At 38.4% G+C, this 27,512-nt stretch overlaps 1 protein-coding gene, 1 non-coding gene and 1 pseudogene across 2 annotated transcripts in view; 2 read left to right on the top strand and 1 right to left on the bottom strand.

Annotated features, from left to right (window-relative positions):
* Window positions 1–27,512, bottom strand: part of WDR64 (WD repeat domain 64) — a 120,444-nt gene that overhangs the window by 5,615 nt on the left and 87,317 nt on the right. The window contains exons 21-27 of the mRNA XM_025286000.3: window positions 22,425–22,530; window positions 15,722–15,780; window positions 12,341–12,450; window positions 7,801–7,989; window positions 4,999–5,104; window positions 1,709–1,789; window positions 795–908 (exon numbers count right to left, since the gene is read on the bottom strand). Of these exons, the coding sequence (XP_025141785.3) occupies window positions 795–908; window positions 1,709–1,789; window positions 4,999–5,104; window positions 7,801–7,989; window positions 12,341–12,450; window positions 15,722–15,780; window positions 22,425–22,530 (765 nt within the window). The remainder of the gene's footprint in view (window positions 1–794; window positions 909–1,708; window positions 1,790–4,998; window positions 5,105–7,800; window positions 7,990–12,340; window positions 12,451–15,721; window positions 15,781–22,424; window positions 22,531–27,512) is intronic.
* Window positions 15,961–16,915, top strand: LOC123333597 (annotated as a pseudogene).
* TRNAC-ACA lies at window positions 18,210–18,281 on the top strand. The gene has a single exon. It is a non-coding gene; the product is annotated as a tRNA-Cys (tRNA).

Here is a 27,512-nt window from a genome sequence, read left to right as displayed (position 1 = left end):
AATCCTACATGCCGTGTGTTGTGGTCAAAAAATTAAAATTAAAATTACTATTTGTTAGATCTTCCTCTTAATATTTGATCAATTTGAATAACTAGATACATGGCCATAGTTTAAATTAGGCTCATACATACTTCCTAGAACTAATAGAGCAGTTTTAAGGTTTTAGTTTTTTAGGCTGTTTATTTTAAGAGATTGAGCATGATATTTGGAGTAAAAAGTTGACTTCAGGTTATGACTTAATTTTATATGATCTTTGGTAAGTCATTTTAATCACCCTTTTGGTTCCTTTTTTTCCCCCAGTTCTAAGATGAGTGTATAATATTTTCTTTGTGATCTTTGTGAAAATCAAAGAATCATTTATAAAAATACCATGTTAGCTATAAAGTTTTCTGTTAGTTTTCCTACTGATACATGGAAAAGATTCTCCTTGACTTGGCTGGTGAGCCAGAAACTTACTGTTATCTTGGCTCCATCCTGCAGGTACAATAATATTAGAAAGTAAGGATGGCTACACAGCCATCAGATATGTCATGCCATACTGCCTGGCTTTTAAAATTAGTCAGTGAACCTAAGTTTGAAATTAACTCTAGGATGTTAATTTGCCCAGGCTCAGAGATCCTGCTTGATTTTTCTGTCTGTCCTGGAAATTTATGTTTTCCTTCTCACTGAGCTAAAACATATGCATCCTGGAATATTTGTAGACAGAGTCAGACCTGAGATAATTTTAGGCCCAGAAATAAGAAATAATCCAAACCAAAATGGTATACACTGTGGATTTCTAAGTACTAACTCACTTTTTCATGTTGAACATGGCCTCCCTTCTTCTTTCCATGAATGCCATCTGAAGATTCCCTTTGTGCTTCTGAACCAATTAGTGGAAGGAATCTTAGACTAGTGGGGCTTGGTACCTAGGAGCCATAAATAAAGAATAAGACATACTTAAGGTGATAAATTTTGTATTATGAATTCAGGGGTGGGGGATAGGAAGTGAGAAGGTCCAACTGCTTTAAAACATACCCACCATCCCAGGAGTCCACTATTAATTCTGATACTTTCCCCTTAGCAGCATCTATAGCTTAACTGTTTAATACCTGTAGGAAGTTATCAACATGGTCTTGGGAAAGAGAAGTACCATTTTATAAAACAATATTATAAGTTAAAATTAGGGTGCAATGTTTTGTCTTTGGTTTATTATTCTTGGTTAATTAAACAACAGAGGTTATCTGGGTTGGAGACTTGAAGAAGTAGGGATTTGGAGGGAAACAAGGGGTGGATGAGTTATTGGCAGAGGAGCAGCACAGGCAAAATCACAGTAGAATGAGGAACAGTGATGCTTAAGGAATGGTAAGTTAGCACACTGGAGTGTAGGGTACATGGGAGAATATGGTGGAAAATGGGGTTATACAGTTCAGGTGGAGGTCAGATCATGAGATGCCAGGCTAAAGGCATTTAGTTTTATCCTATAGGTGATGAAGAGCCAGGGTAAGGTCTGAAATACTTTTCTGTAGTATTGTTCAATGTGGAATGACAGAAAATGATCAAAGCCACTGACACAGAAACCCAAAGATTTCTCTGGTTTTGGATGCAGCATGTTTATGGAATCATCTTTCTGCTTGGTTCGTGTGATTGCTTGCTCAGGGTCAGGAATGAGATGCCAGATTCCCTAATTGTTCTGGAATCACTCTAGTCCTAGATACCTCCAACTCACCCTGTATATGGGCAGAGAACCAAAAACAATCCCTGCCTCTCTGTTTTCAGTCATGAAACCTTCCAAGGCATGTTTTCGAATCTGCAAAGAGAGGAGTGAATGTTTAATGAAAAGGGCACATTATATCAGTGGCAAAATTCCTGGAATCAAATTCTGACTCTTCCACTTATTATTTGCATGATCTTAAGCAAATTCTTTCCCTGTTGACAACTTATGAGAACAAAACGTATATAGTAAGATGCTACTCAAATGTAAGATTTAAATCTATTGTATTATTATTACTAATAACAATATGTCAAAAAGAAATGAAAAGAAGTGAACAAATATTACACAATTGTGAATGAAAAGGAATGGGGAAAATAAAATTGTTAGTAGAAATCAGATTCCTACTTGAAATGTATTTTTATATCAAGCATTAAACCTTTGTTATTTTACCAACCAACTGAGAAGATAAAGATGTGGTAAGAAGAGGCCAAGCCTTATAACATTGAGTGCATTCATTTGTTTCAAGAGCTTTAAAACCTTTCTAAAGACTTCCCCAAATTTATTTAACATTTCAGTTAAATTACTTTAACAGTTACCACTTCAAGTTGGAAAAGAATATTAAATGTGAATATCAATCTTTATTTTTAGGTTGTGCTGTTCAACGCGATCAAGCATTTGTTACATGCTATACATGTATCTTTGCCCATAAAGAGCTTATGATTTATTGGTGGAGGGGAGAAGTAAGAGTCAGTATACCAATAGTTCTACTTCAGTGTAGAACATGGTAAATGAACCTGTTATGAGACACAAGGCAGAGAGAGATTGGGGCCTTTGGGGAAAGTGGAATTAACATTTATTGAATGCCTACAATGTACCTCATATACATTTTCTCATTTAATCCTCAAAAAAACTCTTTGAGAGATTAGATTATTAGTTATTAGATAAAATGACACCTAAGATTAAACTGAAGTCTGTTTCATTCCACAGCCAGTCTCTTTCTTGCCTGTCACCCTGTCTTCTGGGTGAAGCTATCCAAGTTCCCTTTGGACAGAAAGTGAGGGTTTATAAAATGGTTTCATTTGGAAAGTGTTAAATACTTATTAAACATGAAGTTGATGCTGTGAAAAATGACATATTCTGTTTTACAAATTGGAACAATGCCCTCAACTCGAGGTTGTCAGTGTCCTATGCCCAGTCCTTTTCATCTCTCGAACGTAATGACCATCTGAATGTTGTGTTCTTAACTCTCTTGCTTTTGTTTATATAATTTTACCTTTTATATAACTTTTTGCCAAAACAGTATTTTGTTTACTTTTGCCTTTCCTCTATTTTTATCAAAATGAAAGGACTATGTATATATTCTTATGCACAACTTGCCTTATTCAGTAGTATGTTTCAAACATCCATCCGTGTAGGGAAGTGTTATTCGAGTTCATTTATTTTTACTGCTCCGTAGTATTTTAATTTATAAATAGGCCATAATTTAGTTACCAGTTATACTATTGATGAGCATTTAGGCTGCTTTCAGATTTTTTCTGTTACAAATAGTACTGCTATGAGCTGTCTTGTTCCTGCCTCCTAAACACATGTTTAGGAATTTCTGTTGATACTTAGTAGAGTATGCCTATTTTCAGTTTACTAGATAATGCCTGTCATATAATTTTCCAAAGTGATTCTAGCAATTTACACTACTTCCACCAGCAGATTAGTGTTCTGATTGTTCTAAATGCACACCAATTGTCAGACTCTTTGATATTTGCCAATCTGGTGTGTATAAAATTCTACCTTATAATATTAGTGGTGTGTGTTTCCATGATTACTAATGAGGTTGAGCATCTTTTCAGTTACTTATTTTTTTTTTCTTTTGTGAGGTACCCAAGTATTTGACCATTTTTTAAACTGGATCATCTTTTCTGATTATTGATTTTTTCCTATACTGGATACTAATACTTTGTCAGTGGCAAAGTAGGATGGACTTTGACAGAGAGAGATGATGGATATGGCAGGGGAAGCCCAGGTGGTCTGTACAGACTGGAGACTGAGAGAGATGTTCAGGAAAAAACAATTAGTCTGATTTATAGAGAGTCAGATTGGAGAAGGAAATGGCAACCCACTCCAGTGTTCTTGCCTGGAGAATCCCAGGGATGGGGAGCCTGGTGGGCTGCCATCTATGGGGTTGCACAGAGTCAGACACGACTAAAGTGACTTAGCAGCATCAGCATAGAGGGTCAGACAACTATAGGTTAGAAATGGAAGATAAGTTTTAATCAGAGGTAAATTTGGTTTGTATTGTGCAAGATCTTGAAGAAATCCATTTTAATTAATTAATGCCAATTGTTGGTGGTGATGATGTTCAGTCTCTAAGTTGTGTCCTACACTTTGTGACCACATGGACTGCAGCATGCCAGGCTACCCTGTCCTTTACCATCTCCCAGAGTTTGCTCAAATTCATGTCCATCAAGTTGGTGATGCTATCTAACCAGCTCATCTTCTGACACCCTCTTCTCCTTTTGCCTTCAATCTTTCCCAGCATCAGGTCTTTTCCAATGAGTTGACTCTGCATCAGGTAGCTTTAGCATCAGTCCTTCCAATGAATATTCAGGGTTGATTTCCTTTAGGATTAACTGGTTTGATCTCCTTGCAGTCCAAGGGACTCTCAAGAGTCTTCTCCAGCACCACATCTTGAAAGCATTTAGACCTTAGCCTAAAGGCTCAGAGGCTATATTCATTTTTTAGAAGTTTTAGAAATTGAAATAGAATAAATCGCAATGTACATTTCTCTCCTATTCTGCGCAAAGAGAAGTTTTTCTATCTGTGATAGGCAGAATAATGGCAACCAATGATATTCACACACTATTCCTCCCACCCCAAAGCTGTGAATATATTGCTTCATTTGGCAAAAGGGACTTTGCAGATGTGGCTAACATTAAGAAACTTGAGATGGATCATCCAAGTGGGCCCAATCTAGCCACAGGAATTTTTAAAAGCAGAGAACATTTCCAACTGTTCAGAGAGATGAGATTACAGAAGAATAGGATTTTCTGGCTTTGAAGGTGAAGGAAGAGAACCACAAACTAGGGAATATGAGATTCTGCCTAGAGGCTCCGGAAGGAGGCACAACTCTGTCGACACCAGTGAGACGCAAATCAGACTTCTACAGAACTGTGAAATAACTAACTTGTATGGTTTAAACCACCAAGTTCCTATTGACATGTAACAGCAGCAATAGGAAACTAATACACTGGACATATTAAATTCAGAAAAACAAAAGCAAAGTGATTTTTTTTGTTGTTTTTTAAAGCTACCTTAGGAGAAGAAAGAGACTTGAAAAACTTAAAATCATGTTCCACTTCAAAGGCCTTAGGAGGTGTACGTTTGAAGAGCAAAGACATCGAGCTCATTTTTTGCCATCTGCATATAAAGATACACACACATATTAAAAACATGGCTAAGGACATACCTATGCCTACTCAACAAGTATTCATCATGTCCTTTGTCTGGGCCTCCAAATTCTCTGGCTCCCATGGCACCAGCCCTAATGATGTGACCTTTGCACTTAACTCTTATTTCACTTCCCAGAGTTCCCTCCAAAGAAATCACCAAGATTTCTACTAAATCTCAACATTCCATGAAGTTAACTTCATTAATAGCCATTGGGGGGGAAAAAAACAAAAACAGAAATCTCTGGTATAAAACTAATATTTGATTTTTTTTCAAATGACTCAGGCCAAACTTCCATTATATTTAAAACTTACTTATGTATATATTTTAAAAGTCATAACTAAGTATTAAAAATGTAAACATATGTCTTCTAAATGTAAACATATATCCTACTTTAACATATCCCAAATATATCATACTGTTTCATACTTTGTATCTATCATTTATATCTGTTGCCTCTGCTTGAAAGTTCTCCATTAATCATTATTTGTTCCACAGTATCTTTTGAGTGCCTACTATGTGCTAAGCACTGAACTAAGAATTGGATATATAAAGATACATAAAACATGCTCCTAGTCTTCAAGGAACTCAAGAGAATAGTAAATAAGATGCATATTAACAAATCAGAATATAGTGTTTTAAGTACTAAGATACATGGATTCTTAAGACTCAGCAATTACTCAAGGAGACTCATCAACTTTGCCTGGTGAACTTTGCCACATCCTGATGAATCTTGGCTCTACTGTCACACTTCTTACATTTTAGCCAGATGTCTTCCCCAGTGCTCCTTACTGCCCAGCTAAGACAAGCCTTGAATACTTCAGTGTGGTTTGGCAATCATTTGGAACCCTCATTAATTGTTCCCCAACTGTTTCTGTTTTGAACCAAGTTCCGTGTGGCTTATGAGTCTTAGCTTCAGTTCCTGTTTACAACTGTTCTACCGACTTTTGGACTAGATGATGGCGTTGTGTCTCCCCAGCCTTGACTTACTCAAGATTTCCCTGAAAGACTCTATCTTAGACAGTCCTCTCTGATTCTTTCCACTTTGGACTCATCTTGTCAGATATTCCAGTTCTGAGTGAGTGAATGAGTGAGTGAGTGAGTGAAATGAGTGAATGAGTGAGTGAAAGTCGCTCAGTCGTGTCCGACTCTTTGTGACCCCATGGATAGTCTAGGAATTCTCCAGGCCAGAATACTGGAGTGGGTAGCCGTTCCCTTCTCCAGGGGATCTTTCCAACCAGGGGATTGAACCCAGGTCTCCTGCGCTGCAGGCAGATTCTTTATCAGCTGAGCTATCAGAGAAGGCCAAGAATACTGGAGTGATCTGCTGGATATTACCAGTCTAGGTATTCTAGTTCTGTGAGGGCTAGACATTTAGACATCTACCATTTAGGGCTGGGCTTTGCTGATGTTGAAAGCTCAGATGAACACTAGTCACTTCCATTATGACAAATATTCAGCCACAGTCAAAACCAGGACTGAGCTTTGCAAAAGCATAAAACAACTTTTCACCAGTATTTTATTCTTTACTGGGGACTGTTCTCCATCCCCTCTGCCTATAAGCATGCTCAAGTCTCCCTCACAAACAAGCAAACTCATGAAACAAACTCTTCTTCAGTCCTACAGCTATTTGACTTCCTAGCAAAGTAACCTATGCGGTCATCACCTCACATCTCCCATTTATTTCTCAACCATGACAATGCAATTTTTACCCATCACTCTTTGAAACTTAGAATCATTAGTGACCTTTCAGCTGACAGACATGCTGGATCCACTGTTTACTTTTCTGTTGTCTGATGTGATTTCACCGCCGCATTCTACAAACATGTCCTCTCACTTTTCTTCCTCTCTCGTCCCTTGATTTCCATCGCACCCTTTGTTTCTGGCTTTCCTTTCAACCTATTGGCTATTCCTTCTTAATGTTTTTCACTGGTTTCTCTTCTTTGGACTGCTCTTTACAGGCCATTTCTTGATTTCTTCCTCAGTTTTCTGTTTCTGCTCACTCTGTATACCGGACCTGAGTGACTTACCCAGATTGAAAATACTACCATGCTGATGACACCAAAACCTTTACCTCTAGGTCTGACCTCTTGGGGAGCTCCAGACAGATCTGTCTGCTCATTAAATATCTCCACTTGGAAGTCCCACAAACATCTCAGACTTAAACCTGTCCAAAACCAAATTCACCATCTTTTTCTTCAGACCTCCTCTTCCCCTTATGTATTGTATCATAGTGATTTCTGTAGTTAAAAATCCTTATGTTGGGCCTTAAAAGTCTTATTGTGCTTTGGCCCCTATAGACTTTTCTTGCTTTATATCATGCAAGATATTACATCCTCACTACTTGCTCCCTGGACTCCAAGCCTTGAAAGACTATAACATGGTCTTTCACTATTTAGTGTGTGTGCTTAGGCAGTTGCCTCCTTGATCTTTGTTCAACTAAATCCTGTCTGCCCTTCTGTGATTATTTTAAGAACTCGTGTTCTTAGAGGTACTATTATACCAAATTATAGCTTTTGTTTACTTGTTTCTCCCTTTCCCTCAGTTGCAAAATTACTGAAAAGTTCTGGGCTTTTCATCTTTGAGTTCTCCATGTTCAGCACAGTATGACAATATCATATAGTTTAATTTCATCTGCTCACCTAAAGAATCCCAAATGCTCTTACCTTTGCCGGTCAAATACCAGAGGATATTCATATGTTAGCTTCTTCTCTGTGAATTTGCTTTCTTCTTTTATTTCTATGGGATATTCAGTAACATCACAAGGCAAAATAAAATCACTTGTCTGTGATAGTTCGAAGGTCCTGCGCTGTCCAAAATATCCACAGTAATGACCGTTGAGGGCATGCCAGAGCCTGGGGAAAGGCAAAGGCAGAGAGAAGAAAGTAACTGGAATTCAGTGGAAGTTACTCTCTTTGGGTCATTTATGTAGATTTTTCTTGGCCCAGCAGGGATTTTAAACTCGAGTCCAGAACTCTACCTATTAAATATGTGGAGCTAATCATAACATAAACATTTTTACCAGTTGGAATTCTAATCTACAACAATTTTGGAAATGTAATTTTAAATCTATACTTATGATAACCACTTATTAAACCCAGAAGACTAGAAATGGATTTTTCCCAAAATAGTAGTGCTCATTCAACTTATATTGACTCGTCTGTTGAATTAGGCTGTAGAATGGGCCATATCTCAGCTGTCTAATTTCTGTATCAGCATCAACAGAACTTATGGGAGGAGACATCTACTAACGGTTTCACTCTTACCAAAATCATTTCAACTGCCATCCACATTTTCTACTATTATGGAAACGCCATACTATTTTTTACAACTGAGTTCTGGAATAAGGTGGCAAAAGAAGTGATTCTTTATACATATGCATTATTTCACTCCAAGAGGTCCTTATAAATAACCCACATGGTTTAAAGTCATACAGAATGTCATTAGCAAGAGTATGTGCCCTATGTCTTATGGAAATAAGACACAAATAAAATAATGTCCAACAGATCTTCCATTTATGTCTTGATTTCAAGCTCAAAATAGCAAGTGATGGAAACAATCATAATGTGCCTACCTCAATGACCCAAGAGGAGAATAATCTAAATGGATTAAGAGTAGATTCTACAAAGTCTAGGTGGTATCCCAGTTTGAAGAGGTAGGCACTGAGGAGGAGGTAAAACAGAGGAATCCAATCAGGGGTCCTCACACCTGACAGTGGCCTGGAAATGTACCCTTCCTTTCATACTTTAATTCCCCAGTGCTACATAGATGTTTTTATGGACTTTCCAGAGACTTGACCAAAGTGAAATCGACAAGCCCTCTCAACACAGAAGTTAGAGGGGTGAGGGACTGGCTTCAGCATGACTCTAAATTCATTCTGCTGGAGGCAAGGACTGAAGTAATTTTTGGTCTTGTTTTCTGGTGTTTCCTGCTTCATGTGCAGTGTTCCCAAATGACTAACCCCATCTCTCAGCCTGATTTTCTAGGAGTCAGATATAGATTTGGATCTTTACCCCTCTCTAGCCTCTGTCCCAAAGCTAAGCCTTTATTATGCTTTTTCCTATGATAAAATCAATATTTTTGACAAACAAGATTTAGAGTGTTAAATGCTTCCCTGGTGGCTCAGTTGATAAAGAATCTGCCTGCAGTGTGGGAGACCTGGGTTCAAACCCTGGGTTGGGAAGATCCCCTGGAGAAGGGCATGGCAACCTCCTCCAGTATGCTTGCCTGGACCATGGAGAGATGAGCCTGAGGGGCTACATACAGTCCATGGGGTCGCAAAGAGTCAGAGACAACCGAGCGACTTTCACTTACACTTAGGAAGTGGCAGTGAGTATTAGCAGAAAGACTTATTTGTGAAAAGAACTGTATTCTGAGGTAGCTGTTAATAGAGCTAGGTTTTTTGAACTGAGTATTTAGGGATAGCTTCACTTGAAGGAATTGTAAAAGTAATTTCTCCATGCCATAGATAACTGGTTTGAGCAGGAAAAGCTTATAAATGATAGAGGTGTGCACACATGTAACGTGTGGAGAGTGTGTGTGTGTGTGTATGTGTATCATAATGCCCAATTAACACTTATGATGACAACTAAAAATAAGCTGGAGCAGAGACTCAAGGGACGGAGTTTTGGAAAACATCTATAATAATTAAATGCAATTTTCATGTCAGTTCATTTTTCCTATGAATAAAACAACAGATCTCTTTGACAGAGAAAGCAGCTCTGTTTGCCCTCAAATAACATCTTATCCTAAAGATTCATCTTGAACTTGGTATTTCTGAAAGATTTTCATCTTTCCATATTTCAAATGTTTTCCTTTTTTAGTGCTTCTTTTCTCAATGAATGACACTAATATTCATCTACTTTTACAATGCCTGGAATCATTTGACATCTATCTCTTACCTTCTCTTTTTTTTTTAATTAATTAATTTATTTTTTTAATTTTATTTTTAAACTTTACATAATTGTATTAGTTTTGCCAAATATCAAAATGAATCCGCCACAGGTATACATGTGTTACCTTCTCTTTCAGTTAAAGTTTATGTCTTCTGGATTTTGCCTCCTAGATAGTTCTCAAATCCAAAATATTTATTCCTAGCACTGTTACCACTCCCTGAGTTCACACCACTGTATTCACCAGTGACATTTAACTGGTCTTTGTGCTCCCAATTTTGCTGCTCCAAAATCCATACCTCACACATTATTATTTTTAAAACATATCTCAAATTAAATGAGTGTTAGTCGCTCAACTCCTCTGCCCATGGAATTCTCCAGGCAAGAATACTGGAGTGGATAGCCATTCCCTTCTCTAGGGGATCTTCCCAATCCAGGGATCCAGCCCAGGGCTCTTGCATTGCAGGCAGATTCTTTCCCGTCTGAGCTATATATAAACTCTACTAATTATGTTACTCACTCACTTAATATTTTTTGGTGGCTATTTATTTCAAGATGAAGATCCAAATCCTGAACAGTGTCTGCTACATGCTGTATGGTCTTGTCCTTGTCTGAATCACCAGGCGCAAGCTCATATAGCTGGCTAGGGTCTTCTGAATTTCAGACCACGGTCATTCACACAACATAAAATACTTCTTCCTTTTCATCTTCCTTATGTTTAAACTCTTGAAAACACTTTGAAACCTCTTTATCTCCCTTGATCTAACCTACTTTTATGCCCTTAAGAGGCCAATTCATTATCATGATTTTTAATGTAATTTTTTAAACTTTCATTTTATATTGAAGTATAGTTGATTTAAAAAGTTGTGTTGGTTTCAGTATAAAACAGAGTGATTCCGTTATACATGTACATGTATATATTCTTTTCCAAATTCTTTCCCCAGGTTATTACAGAGTATTGGGCCTAGTTCCTTGTGCTGTGTACTAGGTCCTTGTTGGTTATCTATTTTGAGTAGAGCAGTATGTACATGTCAATGGCAAATTCCCAATTTATCCCATCTCCCTGGTAACCAAAAATTCATCCTCTAAGATGTGAGTCTGTTTCTGTTTTGTGAATAAGCTCATCTGTATCATTTTTTTTTTAAGATTCTGCATTTAAGTGATATCATATGGTATTTGTCTTTCTATGTGCGACTTTACTTAGTATGGTAATCTTTAGGTCCATCCATACTGCTGCAAAAGGCATTATTTCATTCTCTTTAATGGCTGAGTAATAGTCTATTGTAAATGTGTACTACATCTTCTTTATTTGTCAGTGGACATTTAGGTTGCTTCCATGTCCTGCCTATTGTGAATAGTGCTACAGTGAACACTGGCTTGCATGTATCTTTTTGAAATATGGTTTGAATTATATGTAGCAATTTGTCTCAAGAATGGTCATGAAACTTCTTTTCTCTTTATGTGTGTGTTTATATATATATACATGTATGTGTTTTTAGCATTTTATATATGTATACTTAGCATCACTAGGCAATTAAAAACAAGTAGGCTTGGTAGAGCATGGCCACTATAGTTATTAGTTCTGAAGTAGTAGATCTCTAAAGTCCTCATTAGAAGGAAAAAAAAAAATTTATTACTATGTATGGTGACAAGTGTTGACTTATTAAGGTGATCCTTTTACAATATATACATATATTGAATCATTCTGTTGTATATCTGAAACTAATATAATATTATTTAAAACCTCAGTTTTCAAAAAAGCTGATCCTAAGGGGAGGCTTTCTAGAGAATATAATTGATTACAGTCCTAGTAAATCATCTCTGTTTGCTCCAATTGCAGCACTGTGCTCACCCCTCTGAAGTAAGAGGATCAACCAAGGAAGAAAAGAACCACAAAAACAAGTAGACTTTTAATGTCAATTACATTTTCATTGAAACAATTACTTCACATTCACTTTTCTCAGCATTAGTTGTTCTTTCCTATATTTTGTAATGACTTCTCATCCTGTGTATCCTGTAGTCTTCCCTGGGCTTGGGTCTATCTCTCTGAGCTACCCATATTGCTTAATGATTTGAAATAAGTCTACAAGAACACTTGTATTGAAAGTATACCTTTTAGTGTCGATGAGCATGGCATCTCATTTTCTTGAGTGTGGAAAATTACAAATTAGTGACTACCTTCTCAAAGCTCTTTGGTGCCACCTTTTATTTGTTTTAGTCAGTTAATCAAGATTCCACTTATGGTATATGCTCAAAGTTTAGCTTAAAATCCTTTACCTCATACAACCTGAATTTACAATATGAAGGTCCATACCTTACTGAGCCATCGATGGAGGCAGTAAGTACCACTTGTTTCTCTTCTACATAGATTATTTGAACAATTTCTAATGAATGAGCACGCCAGGCAAGAAGCTGCTTGAATTTCTAGACAGTAACAATAAAGCATATCTCTTTTAATAAGTACATACTGATCCAAATACAATCTTGAACAAAAACATTAATCATTAAAGAGCTAAGCTAATGAATGAATGGTATAGACATCTGTGCAAGACAGTGAAATCCCCACCCCAGTTATCTCTTCTATTGCTTGTTGAGGTACCAAAAATTCTATTTTTAGATATTTGTTAATCTATGCATATCCCTGGGACAGGAAATATCTTACATCTTTAGCAGCTTATCATTTAACTGAGGATAGCAATTCATTTAGTTGAAAACTAGTAGAAGACTAGATGAAAGAAAATCCTTAGGAGAAAGGTTGTAGAAGGACTATATAATATAATATAGTAATATTATATATAATATAATCAGGAGCAGGAGAAAGCAGAGTTAAAAGAAGACAACCAAAGGGAAGGTTGGCAAGAAGACTTTTCCTATTTCCAAGTTTTATCCAGAGATTCCTGGCTAATTATTTTTTTGTTTGTTTTTTGGGGGGGGTGTTGGTGGTGATTGCGGGATATATATTTACTTACATACCACAAAGAATTAACAAAAGGATTGGACCCAGCTCATTCTCTCGCAAAGACATCTTGACACTTCAGGATGTGACTTATCCTCAAGTTTAGAGCTTCTAAATTGGCTCCAGAAGAACTTTTTAAACCATGTGAAATAAAGTTGTCAATTGGGAGACTTATTCTGTAGTAATATCCCCATAAAACATGTTCCCTCTCTGTCACTGATGAATCCAGACTAAGTCCTTACTTCTTGCTGGTCATCTATGTGGGAGCTAGAATCCTGACAGCTCAGAGTTCTATGAGACCCAAATACATTTAGATTTTAACACAGTAAGTTAGGCACAATTCTTCCAATATTTCTTGACCTTCTGATTCAGTTCCATATTCTTAGAGAACCAGGGTAAAATCTACACCCTTCTACTTATTTTCTCAAAGCTTTTCAAGAACATTGGTTGCCCAAAGGTTCTTTCTCTGCCTTGGGATGGAATTCTCTTAAGGCAAGGATTTCATTAATATGGACCATATCTATAGTAAGAAATACATTTTTTTACTAAGAAATACATGACCCAGTAAACACATACAATACCTGCACATGCATCTGAAACAAGTTTCAGTATCCTTCACAAAGGATACTTAGTCTATTTTGTGTATAATGCACAATTGATACTGTCTGTTGTTCTATTTTGTTGTATTGGGTTGGCCAAAAAGGTTTGTTTGGCTTTTTCCCTAAGATGATATGGAAAAACCCAAACACACTTTTTGGCCAACCCAATATTTCATTCCACTCCATTCTCTTCTATTTTCACAAAAGTACTGCTTGCCACTTATTAAATTGATTTTATGACTTCCCCTAGTGTATTACAACCAGTAATTAGAAAAAACATAGAATAAAACTATCTTCTGTAAGCATGTCAATATATGATATATTATTTGTCTTTATGTAGATAGATTTTGACTACTGTATCTCTTAGACTATTGGTATTCCATGGGTCATCTTTTAAACAGTATTGTCTCAAGAGAACTAGATTAACCTCTGATTTATAGACTGACTTATTAAGTTTTCACTGTAGTTGTAATCCATAACTGAATCTTGTTTAATGCATGGTATGTATTAGTGTATGTAATAATGAGGCGTTTTATGACCAGAGTCCATTGTGCATTTATGAATAGGCAGCCAGATACAAACTGGAAAATCACATTGTTCAAATAAAGAGAAGGTTGAAATGAGGTTGGATAGGGAAGAATTTAGACATGTTGTTAAAATAGATCCTCTTCTTTTCAATTGGTGAAAATGCTTTTAAAAATCAATCCAAAAAAAAATCAATACCATATTATTCTAATTCAATATCAACACATAACTTTGTTTTAAATATTTTCTCTGAATTTTGAAAGATCTCAGTTGCCAGTTTGTAGGAAGTCCATTTGTGAAAATGTAGGTTTTGAATTGTATTTTTTATCTGCTAAAATTAATATGAGAATGTTGATAATTATCACAAGTAAGAGAAAACAATTAAATAACCTTCTTCTCATACATGATTCAAGCATATGATTGTTGTTGTTCCTCTCACAGCATGCCACATAGTTGATACAGTAAGTTGAAACTTAGTGCTTTCCATTTGCTGGTGGTATGTATTACATGTGGAAAGAGCATTGGATTAGAGGACAGGAACCCCGATTCTGGCTCTGTCTTCATCATTAACTATGATGTGATCCCAGGCAAGCTGCTTTCTGATTTCCCTTCTGCAAACTGAAGATAGTCATACTGAAGCTAAGTATCTGAACTTTATAAAAGCTATAATGGTGGGTTCTTGGAAACAAAAACTCTGTAGATCAAATGAGATGATGTTGGAAACAATAAGCATTCTAAAACACTCTGCAAGGAATCCCATCCTAATCTATGTATCTATGCATTAATATTAATACCTGTAATCCAAAAACAAAATGTTTCTGTTTAAGCTACTATTTGGCTTTTGGATTTGAACTATTAACTTACAGGGAAATAAGCCTACGATAAAATAGTGCTTCCTTGCTGTAGTCTTTAATTAGTTTTGAATTTTTATAATATATGTAGATATATTGGCATATCCACACACACACACAAAAGAAGTGGTTTTTTTTTTTTTTTTTTTCCAGCCATGCTTGAGGCATCTGGTATCTTAGTTCCCCAGTCAGGGTTTGAACCCACTCCCCTTGCAATGGGAGCATGGAATCTAACCACTGGACTGCCAGGGAAGTCCCAGGAAGTACATATTTAAATGGTTATCAACTAAGGATGGCGACATTTACATTGCATTAACATTAAAAATAGAATAACATTTAATCATAAGGATGATTTTAGACGATAGGGGAAGAGTTTCTTGAAAATAATAATGTCTGGGTACCAGGTGGGGCTTCTATAAAGGGTTATGAAACTTCCTTCTATGAAGTTGTATAAGATAAAGGCAATGACTGGAGGACTGCATGATGTATGATGCTCTTAAGCTCTGGGCAGACTCTAACAAATAAGTCAAAACATGAAGCAGATGCAGAATGACCAGTGGCTTGTTTGCTCACTCACTCATTCATCCCCTATTTTCTCCAGTAGACCACTGTTATTTGTCGTATGGCTTAAGTTTCAGTAGTATCACATATGACTTGAGAGTAGGTAGTCTTATCCTGTATTTCTAGCTTTTGTGGCATTTGGCACAGAGAAATGCTCAGTAAATGTCTTGATTCATTAATTAAACTAAAACTGAAGTTCTTACCTTTTCATCATGAGGTGAGTCCAAGAAGGAACTGATACTGCAAAGGATAACGTGTCCTTCTGCATGAAATTTAAACATTGGAATTTTTAATTAGATATTCTCTTGTCTAAGTAATTATTAATACTACTCAGACTTGTTTTGATCAAGTTGTTTTGATTTAAGCATTAAAAATGGTAAATAAAATAGTATCTGAGAGGTGTAATACTGAAGCAACTTAGCAGCAGCTCTCACTATGCAAAATGAAACCTTATATGGATTCTTCACAATCTATGGGGTTCAAAGAAACAATTAGTACTCCACATATGCATGCATATGTACAATAACTTCTGTTTGATCCACTGTATGAAGGAGCTAAAACTGTAGGAGCTGGAAGTGGGACCCTTAAACTGCATGTTTTGCATGTATGGTTGGGTCTAGTGGAAAAGTCATAGGAATTGATTACATTCAGTTCAGTCACTCAGTTGTGCCCAACTCTTTGCGACCCCATGAATCACAGCATGCCAGGCCTCCCTGTCCATCACCAACTCCCGGAGTTCACTAAGACTCATGTCCATCGAGTCAGTGATGCCATCCAGCCATCTCATCTTCTGTCGTCCCCTTCTCCTCCTGCCCCCAATCCCTCCCAGCATCAGAGTCTTTTCCAATGAGTCAACTCTTCGAATGAGGTGGCCAAAGTACTGGAGTTTCAGCTTTAGCATCATTCCTTCCAAAGACCACCCAGGACTGATCTTTAGAATGGACTGGTTGGATCTCCTTGCAGTCCAAGGAACTCTCAAGGGTCTTCTCCAACATTACAGTTCAAAAGCATCAATTCTTCGGCGCTCAGCTTTCTTCAAAGTCCAACTCTCACATCCATACATGACTACTGGAAAAGCCACATTAAGGAGCTACTAAACTATTCAGTAAATAATGTCGGAAAGGATGATCCAGTGCTTTTGTTTCCAGGGAGACTGTAGCTGCTTGTGGGGGGTGGAGGATGGAGTATGCTGAAGAAGCCCCTTATGGAGCTATTCATGTAGGAGCCATAGACCCAGCTGTGTCCCCAGGCACTAATAGACAAGTTAAAGCCTGCCAGAAGATTGATATTACAAGTGGTCTGCAGGTGAAAACCAGATATTGGAGTAATGTGGCAAGCTACGTGTTGGCAGTGTCAAAATGAAATCTCACAATGTTGTGATGTGGACAGAAAGGTGATTCAGTTATATATGTATATCCTTTTTCAGATTATTTGCCATTATAGTTTGCTGCAAGATGTTGAATATAGTTCCCTGTGCTATACAGTTATTGTTCAGTCACTCGGTTGTGTCTGACTCTTTGCAGCCTCATGGACTGCAGCACACCAGGCTTCCCCGTCCTTCACAATCTCCCGGAGTCTGCAAGAACTTACGTCCATTGAATCAGTAATGCCATCCATCCATCTCATCCTCTGTCGTCCCCTTCTTCTGCCTTCAACCTTTCGCAGCATCAGAGTCTTTTCCAATGAGTTGGGTCTTCATATCAGATGGCCAAAGTATTGGAGTTTCAGCTTCAGCAACACTCCTTCCAGTGCATATTCAGGATTGATTTCCTTTAGGATTAACTGTTTTTTTTTTTTTAATCTCCGTCCAGTCCAAGGGACTCTCTCAAGAGTCTTCTCCAACACCACAGTTCAAAAGCATCAGTTCTTCAGTGCTCAGCCTTCTTTATGGTTCAGTCACACATCCATACTCGACTACTCAAAAAGCCATAGCTTTGACTATATGGACCTTTGTTGGTAAAATGATGTCTTTGCTTTTGAATATACTGTCTAGGTTTGTCATAACTTTTCTTCCAAGGAGCAAGCATCTTTTGCTTTCATGGCTGTAGTCAGCATCTGCAGTGATTTTGGAGCTCAAGAAAATAAAGTCTGTCACTGTTTCCATTACTGTATACTGTGCTCTACAGTAGGACCTTGTTGTTTGTCTGTTTTATATATAGTAGTTTGTATCAGATGATCTCAAGCCCCTAATTTACCCTAATTTATCCCTCCTCCCCCACTTTCCCATTTGGTAACCATAAGTTTGTTTTCTGTCTCTGTGAGTCTGTTTCTATTTTGTAAATAAGTTCATTTAAATAAAGATAGCTTTAAATAAATGTTGTAAATCTACTGGTAATACTGAATGCAAACATAAATAATTATTTTCTACAATCTCCAGAAGACTCCGGTAATTGTTAATACAAAATAATACATTGAGACTTTTTTAAGGTAACTTTTGAAATGAAAAATTAGTTTTTAAAATAGGAGACATAAAATTTAAATATTAGTATAATAACAATATCTGGATGCAGATCTCAAGATTACATTAGAAAATAATAAGGGTTGGCTGTGGTAAAAAGAAGGGTAGGCTAAGCTTGAGAGAAGAAAAGAAAGCTTAGGCTTAATTCAAAAGAAGAGAGGAAATAGGAAGGCAATATTAAAAAAAATAGTGTTACATGAAAGAATTAAGACCAACTATATTGGTTATGGACTTCCCTGGTAGCTCAGTTGGTAAAGCATCTGTCTACAATGCAGAAGACCCAGGTTTGAGCCCTGGGTTGGGAAGATCCCCTGGAGAAGGAAATGACAATCCACTCCAGTACTATTGCCTGGAAAATCCCATGGACAGAGGAGCCTGGTAGGCTACAGTCTATGTGGTTGCAAAGAGTTGGACACGACTGAGCGACTTCACTTTCACTTTCATATTGATTATAACAATAAAAGTCCCCTATAAAGAACAAACAACCCCTTTCTTCTCGTGCATGACTCCCTTTAGAATGAAGGTCAATGCAACATAACCCTTTTAAGATTATAAATAAAATCTTTACATTATTCCCAATATGCAAATAAGGGGGTGGGAGTCCTATACAGAACTCCCACAGGACTAGGAAAGCAGACTATTGGAGGGCAAAGCAAAACCTTATGCTCACCAGGACCCAGGAGAAAGGAGCAGTGACCCCACAAGAGACTGAGCCAGTCTTGCCTGTGAGTGTCTGGGAGTCTCTGGTGGAGCATGGGTCAACAGTGGCCTGCTGTGTGGTCAGGGGCGCTAACTAAACAGTTCATGGAGCCATGGCGTGCTGACATAAGTCCCTTTGAAAGAGGTCACCATTATGCCATTAGCCAAAACTACAAGGAGGGAACATAGCCACACCCATCAGCAGAAAATTGGATTTAAGGTTTACTGACCATGGCCTTGCCCACCAGAACAAGACCCAGATTTCCCCACAACCATTCCCTCCTACCATGAAGCTTCAACAAGCCTCTAATCCTCGTCCATCAGAAGGAGACAGAGTGAAAACCCCAATCACAGGAAGTGAACCAAACTTATCAGATAGATCACAGCCTTGTCTAAAGCAAAGGAACTATAAGCCATGCCATGTAGGGCTACCCAAGGTGGATGGGTCATGGTGGAGAGTTCTGACAAAACATGGTCTACTGGAGAAGGGAATGGCAAACCACTTCAGCATTCTTGCCTTGAGAACTCCATGAACAGTGTAAAAAGGAAAAAAGATGTGACACTGAAAGATGAACTTCCCAGGTTGGTAGGTGCCCAATATGCTACTGGAGATCAATGGAAAAATAGGTCCAGAATGAATGAAGAGGCCTAACCAAAACAGAAAGAACATCCAGCTGGGCGTGTCTCCTATGGTGAAAGTAAAGTCTGATGCTGTAAAGAACAATATTGAGTAGCAACCTGGAATGTTAGGTCGATGAATCAAGGCAAATTGGAAGTGGTCAAACAGGAGATGGCAAGAGTGAACATCGACATTTTAGGAATCAGTGAACTAAAATGGACTGGAATGAACAAATTTAATTCAGCTTACCATTATATCTACTAATGTGGGCAAGAATCCCTTAGAAGAAATGGAGTAGCCATCATAGTCAGCAGAAGAGTCTGAAGTGCAGTACTTAGATGCAATCTCAAAAATGACAGAATGATCTCTGTTCATTTCCAAGGCAAACCATTCACTATCACAGTAATTGAGGTCTATACCCCAAACAATAATGCTGAAGAAGCTGAAGTTGAAGACCTACAAGAAGACCTTCTATGAAGACCTACAAGACCTTCTAGAACTAACACCAAAAAAGATATCCTTTTCATTATAGGAGACTGGAATGCAAAAGTAGGAAATCAAGACATACCTGAAGGACCAGGCAAGTTTGGCTTTGGAGTACTAAATGAAGAAGGGCAAAGGCTAACAGAGTTTTACTAAGAGAACGCACTGGTCATAGCAAACACCCTCTTCCAACAACACAAAAGATGACTCTACACATGGACATCACCAGATGGTCAATACTGAAATCAGATTGAATATATTCATTGCAGCTGAAGATGGAGTCACTATACAGTCAATGAAAACAAGACTGGGAGCTGACTGTGACTTAGATCATGAACTCCTTATTGTCACATTTAGACTTAAATTGAAGAAAGTAGGGAAAACCACTGTGCCATTCAGGTATGACTTAAATCCCTTATACAGTGGAATTGACAAATAGATTCAAGGGATTAGATCTGATAGACAGAGTGCCTGAAGAACTATGGACAGACGTTCATAGCATGGTATAGGAGGCGGTGATCAAAACCATCAAGAAAAAGAAATGTGAAAAGGCCAAATAGTTGTCTGAGGAGCCCTTACAAATATGTGAGAAGAGAAGAGAAGCAAAAGACAAAGGAGAAAAGGAAAAATATGCCCATCTGAATGCAGCATTCCAATGAATAGCAAGGAGAGATAAGAAAGCCTTCCTAAGTGAACAATGCAAAGAAATAGAGGAAAACAATAGAGTTGGAAAGAGAATCAGAGACACCAAGGGAACATTTCATGCAAAGATGGGCACAATAAAGTACAGAAATGGTATGGACCTAACAGAAACAGAAGATATTAAGAAAAGGTGGCAAGAATGTACAGAAGAACTATACCAAAAAAAAAAAAAAAAATCTAATGATCCAGATAACCACAATGGTGTGACCACTTACCTGGAGCCAGACATTCTGGAGTACAAAGTCAAGTGGGACTTAGGAAGAATCAGTACGAGCAAGCTAGTGGAGATGATGGAATTCCAGCTAAGCTATTTCAAATCTGAAAAGATGATGCTATTAAAGTGCTGCACTCAATATGCCAGCAAATTTGGAAAACTCAGCAGTGGCCACAGGACTGGAAAAGGTCAGTTTTCATTCCAATCCTAAAGAAGTGCAATGCCAAGGAATGTTCACACTACCCCACAATTGCACTCATTTCACATGCTAGCAAACTAATGCTGACTTAGCAGCAGCAGCAGGCTTCAACAGTATGTGAACCAAGAACTCCCAGGTGTTCAAGCTGGATTTAGAAAAGACAGGAGAACCAGAGATAAAATTGCCAACAACTTTTGGAAAAGCAAGAGAATCCCAGGAAAAACATCTACTTCTGCTTGACTACACTAAAGCCTTTGACTACATAGATCACAACGAACTGTGGAAAATTCTTCAAGAGATGGGAATACTCTATCACCTTACCCGCCTCCTGCGAAACCTGTATGCAGGTCAAGAAGCAACAGTTAGAACCAGACATGGAACAACAGACTGGTTCCAAATCAGAAAAGGTGTACATCAAGGCTGTATATTGTCACCCTGCTAATTTAACTTTTATGCAGAATACATCATGGAAATGCCAGGCTCGATGAAGCACAAGCTGGAATCAAGATTGCTGGGAGAAATATCAATAACCTCAGATATGTAGATGACACCACCCTTATGGCAGAAAGTGAAGAAGAACTAAAGAGCCTCTTGATGAAAGTGAAAGAGGAGAGTGAAAAAGCTGGCTTAAAACTCAACATTCAAAAAATGAAGATCATGGCATCCAGTCCCATCACTTCATGGCAAATAGTTGGGGAAACAATGGAAACAGTGATAGACTTTATTTTCTTGGGCTCCAAAATCACTGTAGATGGTGACTGCAGCCATGAAATTAAAAGATGCTTGCTCCTTGGAAGAAAAGTTATGACCAACCTAGACAGCATATTAAAAAGCAGAGATATCACATTGCCATCAAATGTTCGTATAGTCAAAGCTGTGGTTTTTCCAGCAATGTATGGATGTGAGAGTTGGTCCATAAAGATGGCTGAATGCTGAAGAATTGATGTTTTTGAACTGTTGTGTTGGTGAAGACTCTTGAGAGAGTCCCTTGGACAGCAAGGAGATCAAACCAATCAATCCTAAAGGAAATCCATCTTGAATATTCATTGGAAGGACTGATGGCTGAAGCTGAAATTCCCATACTTTGGCCACTTGATGCAAAGACTTGACTCATTAGTAAAGACCCTGATGCTGGGAACGATTGAAGGCAGGAGAAGGGGATGACACAGGATGAGATGGTTGGATGGCATCACAGACTCGATGGACATGATTTTGAGCAAGCTCCGGGAGATGATGATGGACAGGGAAGCCTGGCATGCTGCAGTCCACGGGGTTGCAAAAAGTCAGACACAACTGAGCAAGTGAACAACAGTCCTATACCCAATTTAATGACAGAAGAAATCATATGTCTTAAATACAGAGCTGGGAATGAAATAGGTTCTCCTGACACCCTTTCATTCTTCTGTTTATTTGGCAGCTTGGGTATCCTTCCTTTTGTTTCAATAAATGTCACGGTGTTATCCTATATCCATTTTTATATCATGTAGGTTGTTAAGATACCTGTGGCCAACTGCATAACAGCAGTGACTTACCCGTATTTCCAGTCAGTAGTATTCTTGCACATGAATCAGTGAACAGCGATGTCAGAGAAATGGCAGCATGTTTTGTGAAAGGTAGAATATCTTTCAGTAGTCTTCCCTGTATAAAATATGATAATAAATTATATAAACATCAGTATTAGAGTTGAGTTTATAGATAATTTATCCCAAGGAGCTATATACTAATTATAACGTGATTTCTCTTCTAATTATAACATGATTTCTCTTCTTCATAATAAAAATAATTTGAAATTATGATGCTTTTGAACTGTGGTGTTGAAGAAGACTCTTGAGAGTCCCTTGGATGGCAAGGAGGTCCAACCAGTCCATCTTAAAGGAGATCATTTCTGGGTGTTCTTTGGAAGGAATGATGCTAAAGCTGAAACTCCAATACTTTGGCCACCTCATACGAACAGTTGACTCATTGGAGAAGACTCTGATGCTGGGAGGGATTGGGGGCAGGAGGAGAAGGGGATGACAGAGGATGAGATGGCTGGATGGCATCATCGACTCGATGGACATGAGTTTGAGTGAACTCCGGGAGTTGGTGATGGACAGGGAGGCCTGGTGTGCTGTGATTCATGGGGTCGCAAAGAGTCGGACATGACTGAGTGACTGAACTGAACTGAACTGATAAGGACTTATTTCCTTGAAACTAAATATTAGTAAAAGTGGGGTCAACTGATAACTATAACCATCTAGACTCTTAACTGCAAATCACCTCTATACTTGTAGGTTGTTTTCTGTCACTTCCGATAACTCTTTTCATGCAGTTCCTCAACCCCTTTCCAGTGATATATTCTCCTTTTAAATAAACATGATTTTCATATTTAAGTGTTTCTCACTTACTTTAAGCCAGAATGTTGTATTTGTCCTTTCAGAAATATCTATTTTTGAATATTGGTACAAGACAGATTGCAAGAGATTCAAATTTGGCAGGTTGTTTTTCAGTGCTTAGTGTAAGTCATCACTGACTTTCATATACATTTCTATACTTGAAGAATAAAAGTCAAAACATAGGAAGAAAAATTTTGAATCTGCTACTTGTTTCCTGGGATTTAGTTGGATATAATATTTTCTCCTCCTATAGTTCTCACACTTTTATTATTTACCTATTTTGGGGGGAGGGGGAAACGTCACTGCTCCAATACCTGGATCGTCTCAGGGAAAATCATTGTGTATAGTATTTCATAGCATTTTCAAACCAAGAAAGTGAAGTTGCTCAGTCGTGTCCGACTCTTTGCGACCCCATGGACTGTAGCCTACCAGTTTCCTCCATCCATGGGATTTTCCAGGCAAGAATACTGGAGTGGGTTGCATTTCCTTCTCCGGGAGATCTTCCCAACCCAGGGATTGTACTTGGGTCTCCCGCATTGTAGGCAGACGCTTTACCGTCTGAGCCACCAGGAACCAAGAGTTTCTCACTAATAAGTTAGAATCAACTGATCAGTTGGAGGTTTTATACAGCAGACAGTATGCTGTCCTGTGTTGTTGAACCTCACTATCTGCCATACAAAACTTGCTGTTTTCTGGGTTTCTCTCTAGAAAGGAATCTTATAAGTGATGCCACCTCCCTTGCTGTTCATCATCAGTCTACTCAAGATCCTTACTTCTGTCATTTCTGTCCACCTAATTCAAACCCCCTGCCCTACTTTCCACCCCCAAATCATTTAAAACCTTTCAGTAAATGAAAGCTATCCCTTCATTGTAAAGTGTTTAGGACCCTCAATATAATGTAATAACTTCTTCCAGTAGCTTGGAAAGCTAAAATTTCATGTATATTCCACATTTCAGTGTTCTTACACTGTTTAATGATGTATTCATCATTAATAGTATCATGTTATTTAAATCTTAGTTTTCTGAATGCTGTTTTAAGCCAACTTTTTCATTCTCCTCTTTCATTTTCTTCTTTTTTTTTTCCTCTTTCATTTTCATCAAGAGGCTCTTTAGTTCTTCTTCACTTTCCAAGGGTGGTGTCATCTCTGTATCTGAGGTTATTGATATTTCTCCTAGCAATCTTGATTCCAGCATGTGCTTCATCCAGCCTGACATTTCCATGATGTATTCTGCATATAAGTTAAATAAGCAGGGTGACAATATACAGCCTTGATGTATGCCTTTCCCAATTTGGAGCCAGTCTATTGTTCCATGTCCAGTTCTGTGATTCCTGTTGTGCATACATGTTTCTCAGGAGGCAGGTCAGGTGGTCTGGTATTCCCATCTCTTGAAGAATTTTCCACAGTTTACTGTGATCCACATATCAAAGGCTTTGGCATAGTCAATAAAGCAGAAATAGATGTTTTTCTGGAACTCTCTTGCTTTTTCGATGATCCAGCAGATGTTGGCAAGTTGAACTCTGGTTCCTCTGGTTTCTAAATGGATGTTGGCAATTTGATCTCTGGTTCCTCTGGTTTCTAAATCCAGCTTGAACATCTGGAAGTTCACAGTTCACGTACTGTTGAAGCCTGGCTTAGAGAATTTTGAGCATTACTTTGCTAGTGTGTGAGTTGAGTGCAATTGTGCAGTAGTTTGAGCATTCTTTGGCAATGCCTTTCTTTGGGTTTGGAATGAAAACTGACCTTTTCCAGTCCTGTGGCCACTGCTGAGTTTTCCAAATTTGCTGGCATATTGAGTGTAGTACTTTCACAGCATCATCTTTTTGGATTTGAAACAGCTCAGCTGGAATTCCATCACCTCTACTAGCTTTGTTCATAGTGATGCTTCTTAAGGCCCACTTGACTTCACATTCCAGGATGTCTGACTCTAGGTGAGTGATCACACCATCGTGGTTATCTGAATCATGAAGATCTTTGTTGTATAGTCTTCTGTGTATTCTTGCCACCTCTTTTTAATATCTCCTGCTTCTGTTAGGCCCACACCATTTCTGTCCTTTATTGTGCCCATCTTTGCATGAAATGTTCCCTTGGTATCTCTAATTTTCTTGAAGAGATCTCTAGTCTTTGCTGTTCTATTGTTTTCCTCTATTTCTTTGCATTGATCACTGAGGAAGGCTTTCTTATCTCTCCTTGCTATTCTTTGGAACTCTGCATTCAAATGGGTATATCTTCCCTTTTCTCTTTTGCCTTTCATGTCTTTTCTTTTCTCAGCTATTTGTAAGGCCTCCTCAGACAGCCATTTTGCCTTTTTGCATTTTTCTTTTTCATGGGGATGGTCTTGATCATTGCCTCCTGTACAATGTCACTAAGCTCTATCTGTAGTTCTTCAGGCACTCTATCAGATTGAATCCCTTGAATCTATTTCTCACTTCCATTGTATAATCATAAAGGATTTGTTTTAGATCATATCTGAATGGTCTTGTGGTTTTCCCTTCATTCCTTACTTTCTTCAATTTAAGTCTGAATTTGGCAATAAAGGAGTTCATGATCTGAGCCACAGTCAGCTCCTGGTCTTGTTTTTGCTGACTGTATAGAGCTTTTCCATCTTTGGCTGCAAAGAGTATAATCAATCTGATTTTGGTTTTGACCATCTGGTGATGTCCATGTGTAGAGTCTTCTCTTGTGTTGCTGGAAGAGGGTATTTGCTATGACCAGTGCGTTCTCTTGGCAAAACTCTGTTAGCCTTTGACCTGCTCATTTTGTACTCCAAGGCCAAATTTGCCTGTTACTCCAGGTATCTCTTAACTTCCTACTTTAGCATTCCAATCCCCTATACTGAAAAGGACATCTTTTTTGGGTGTTAGTTCTAAAAGGTCTTGTAGGTCTTCATAGAACCATTCAACTTAAGCTTCTTCAGCATTATTGGTCAGGGCATAGACTTGGATTACTGTGATAGTGAATGGTTTGCTTTGGAAACGAACAGAGATCATTCTGTCTGTTTCTGAGATTGCATCCAAGTACTGCATTTCTGATTCTTTTGTTGACTATGATGTATACTCCATTTCTTATAAGGGATTCTTGCCCACAGTGGTAGATACAATGGTCATCTGAGTTAAATTCACCCATTCTGGTCCATTTTAGTTCACTGATTCCTAAAATGTCAGTGTTCACTCTTGCCATCTCCTGTTTGACCACTTCAAATTTGCCTTGATTCATGGACTGAACATTCCAGGTTCCTATGCAATATTGCTCTTTACAGCATTGGAATTTACTTCCATCACCAGCCACATCCCCAACTGGGTGTTGTTTTTGCTTTGGCTCTGTCTCTTCATTATTTCTAGAGTTATTTCTCCACTGATCTCCAGTAGCATATTGGGTGCCTACCAGCCTGGGAAGTTCATCTTTCAGTGTCCTATCTTTTTGCTTTTTCATATTCTTCACGGGGTTCTCAAGGCAAGAATGCTGAAGTGGTTTGCTATTCCCTTATCCAGTGGACCATGTTTTGTCAAAACTCTCCACTATGACTCATCTGTCTTGGGTGGCCCTACACGGCATGGCTCATAGGTTCATTGAGTTAGACAAGGCTGTGGTCCATGTGATCAGTTTCATTCATTTTCTGTGATTGTGATTTTCATTCTGCCTGCCCTCTGTGGGATAGGGATAAGAGGCTTATAGAAGCTTCCTGATGGGAGAGACTGACTGTTGGGGACAGACTGTCTTGTTCTGATGGGCAGGGCCATGCTCAGTAAATCTTTAATCTAATTTCCTGTTGATGGGTGGGCTGTGTTCCTTCCCTGTTGTTTGACCTGAGGCCAAACTATGGTGGAGATAATGAAGATAATGGTGACCTCCTTCAAAAGGTCCCATGCAGGCATTGCTGCACTCAGTGCCCCCAACCCTGCAGCAGGCTACCACTGACCCACACCTCCACCAAAGACTCCTGGGCACTCATGGGCAAATCTGGGTCAGTCTCTTGTGGGATCACTGCTCCTTTCTCCTGGGTCCTGGTGTGTACAAGGTTTTATTTGTGCCCTCCAAGTGTCTGTTTCCCCAGTCCTGTGTAAGATCTGGCAGCTCTATGATGGGGTTAATGGTGACCTTCTCCAAGAGGGCTTATGCCCTATGCCATACCCACATTGACTGCACCCAGACCCCCTGCCCCTGCTGCACTCCACTGCTGTCTCCACAGAAGACAGTCAAACACAGTTCTGGCTCAGTCTCTGCGGAGTCTCTGAGCCCTGGTGTA

Source organism: Bubalus bubalis, chromosome 5 (genome assembly GCF_019923935.1).
Source record: "Bubalus bubalis isolate 160015118507 breed Murrah chromosome 5, NDDB_SH_1, whole genome shotgun sequence".
Classification (NCBI taxonomy): domain Eukaryota; kingdom Metazoa; phylum Chordata; class Mammalia; order Artiodactyla; family Bovidae; genus Bubalus; species Bubalus bubalis.
This window is presented reverse-complemented; position numbering and strand designations above follow the sequence as displayed.